This window comes from Rhea americana, unplaced genomic scaffold (genome assembly GCF_003343005.1).
Source record: "Rhea americana isolate MKP2758 unplaced genomic scaffold, rheAme1 scaffold_31, whole genome shotgun sequence".
NCBI classification, from domain to species: domain Eukaryota; kingdom Metazoa; phylum Chordata; class Aves; order Rheiformes; family Rheidae; genus Rhea; species Rhea americana.
The window spans coordinates 2,308,092-2,309,029 of NW_028186435.1; the positions used below are offsets into that span (position 1 = coordinate 2,308,092).

At 53.2% G+C, this 938-nt stretch overlaps 1 protein-coding gene across 1 annotated transcript in view; it reads right to left on the reverse strand.

Annotated features, from left to right (window-relative positions):
- The window catches only part of CARMIL1 (capping protein regulator and myosin 1 linker 1), a 195,238-nt gene extending 194,825 nt beyond the window's left edge, over positions 1-413 (reverse strand). Inside the window, exon 1 of the mRNA XM_085310093.1 lies at positions 278-413. Within this exon, the coding sequence (XP_085166219.1) occupies positions 278-413 (136 nt within the window). The remainder of the gene's footprint in view (positions 1-277) is intronic.
- Positions 414-938: the final 525 nt, after the last annotated feature.

Sequence of the window (938 nt, forward strand, 5' to 3'; positions counted from 1 at the left end):
GGGGAACGCTGCTCTCCCCCGGGCGGGACGGAGGTGGGGTCGCTGCGAAACAACACGTGAGAGCTGGACGGCCCAGGGGTGCTGGGGCGGGCGCTAAAGAGCGTGCACATCCAGCGAGGAGGAGCTTTCTGCACGGCTTTGCAGCCGCATCTGGCCGGGGTGGTGCTGGGGGGGACGCTAAAGACTAGGCAGATCACATCCAGCTTGCACCTTGTCACCTGGACAGTGGTGTCTCCTCACCACGCTCTGCTCTCACGCGCGCACGCCGTTGTCTTACCAAGCAGGAGCGCCAACAGAAGAAGCGTTGTGGCACCGCTCTGGCCCCAGACCTTGCAGGCTCGGTGCAGACGTTTCCAGCTYGTACTCATCAGCCGTGAGCTCCTGCCAGGTGCCTCCACGTAGGTGACCTCCATGCAGTCAGCAGTGCCCAGCACATGCACAGGGAGGCAGCCCCTGCAGCACCACGTTAGGCAAAAAGGCCTCTTCCAAGCAACACGGGCCTTTCTGAAGAGATACTCTTCCTCTTGCAGATGCACCTTCTGGCTTCGCACCACAGGAATTCTCCTTTTTTGTTCATTGCTTTGAATTAGATTTATATTGTAAAGGGAGTAGCTGTAATCTTGAAGATGGTCCTTGTTGCCTGCTGCCTGGGAAAAAGACCGCCAAAACCAGATTTCTTCAAGCCCTGGAATAGGATAGCCTTTTGATTCAGAACTCATMTATCTCTCCCTCCCTCCCCCACCTTATCTCCATAGAGATGTCAGTTGCTTTAGCACCTGTTTGCAGATAATGCCTCTATTACAGATTGTTTAGCAAACTCATCATGAAGGGAAAAGCAAGTTTCTGAGCCTATACCAAATTGAAAGGGACTAAAYATGCCTCCTTTCCCAAAGAAAAATCCACAAATGACAGCTTATTGCACTTTGCTRTTGAGAATT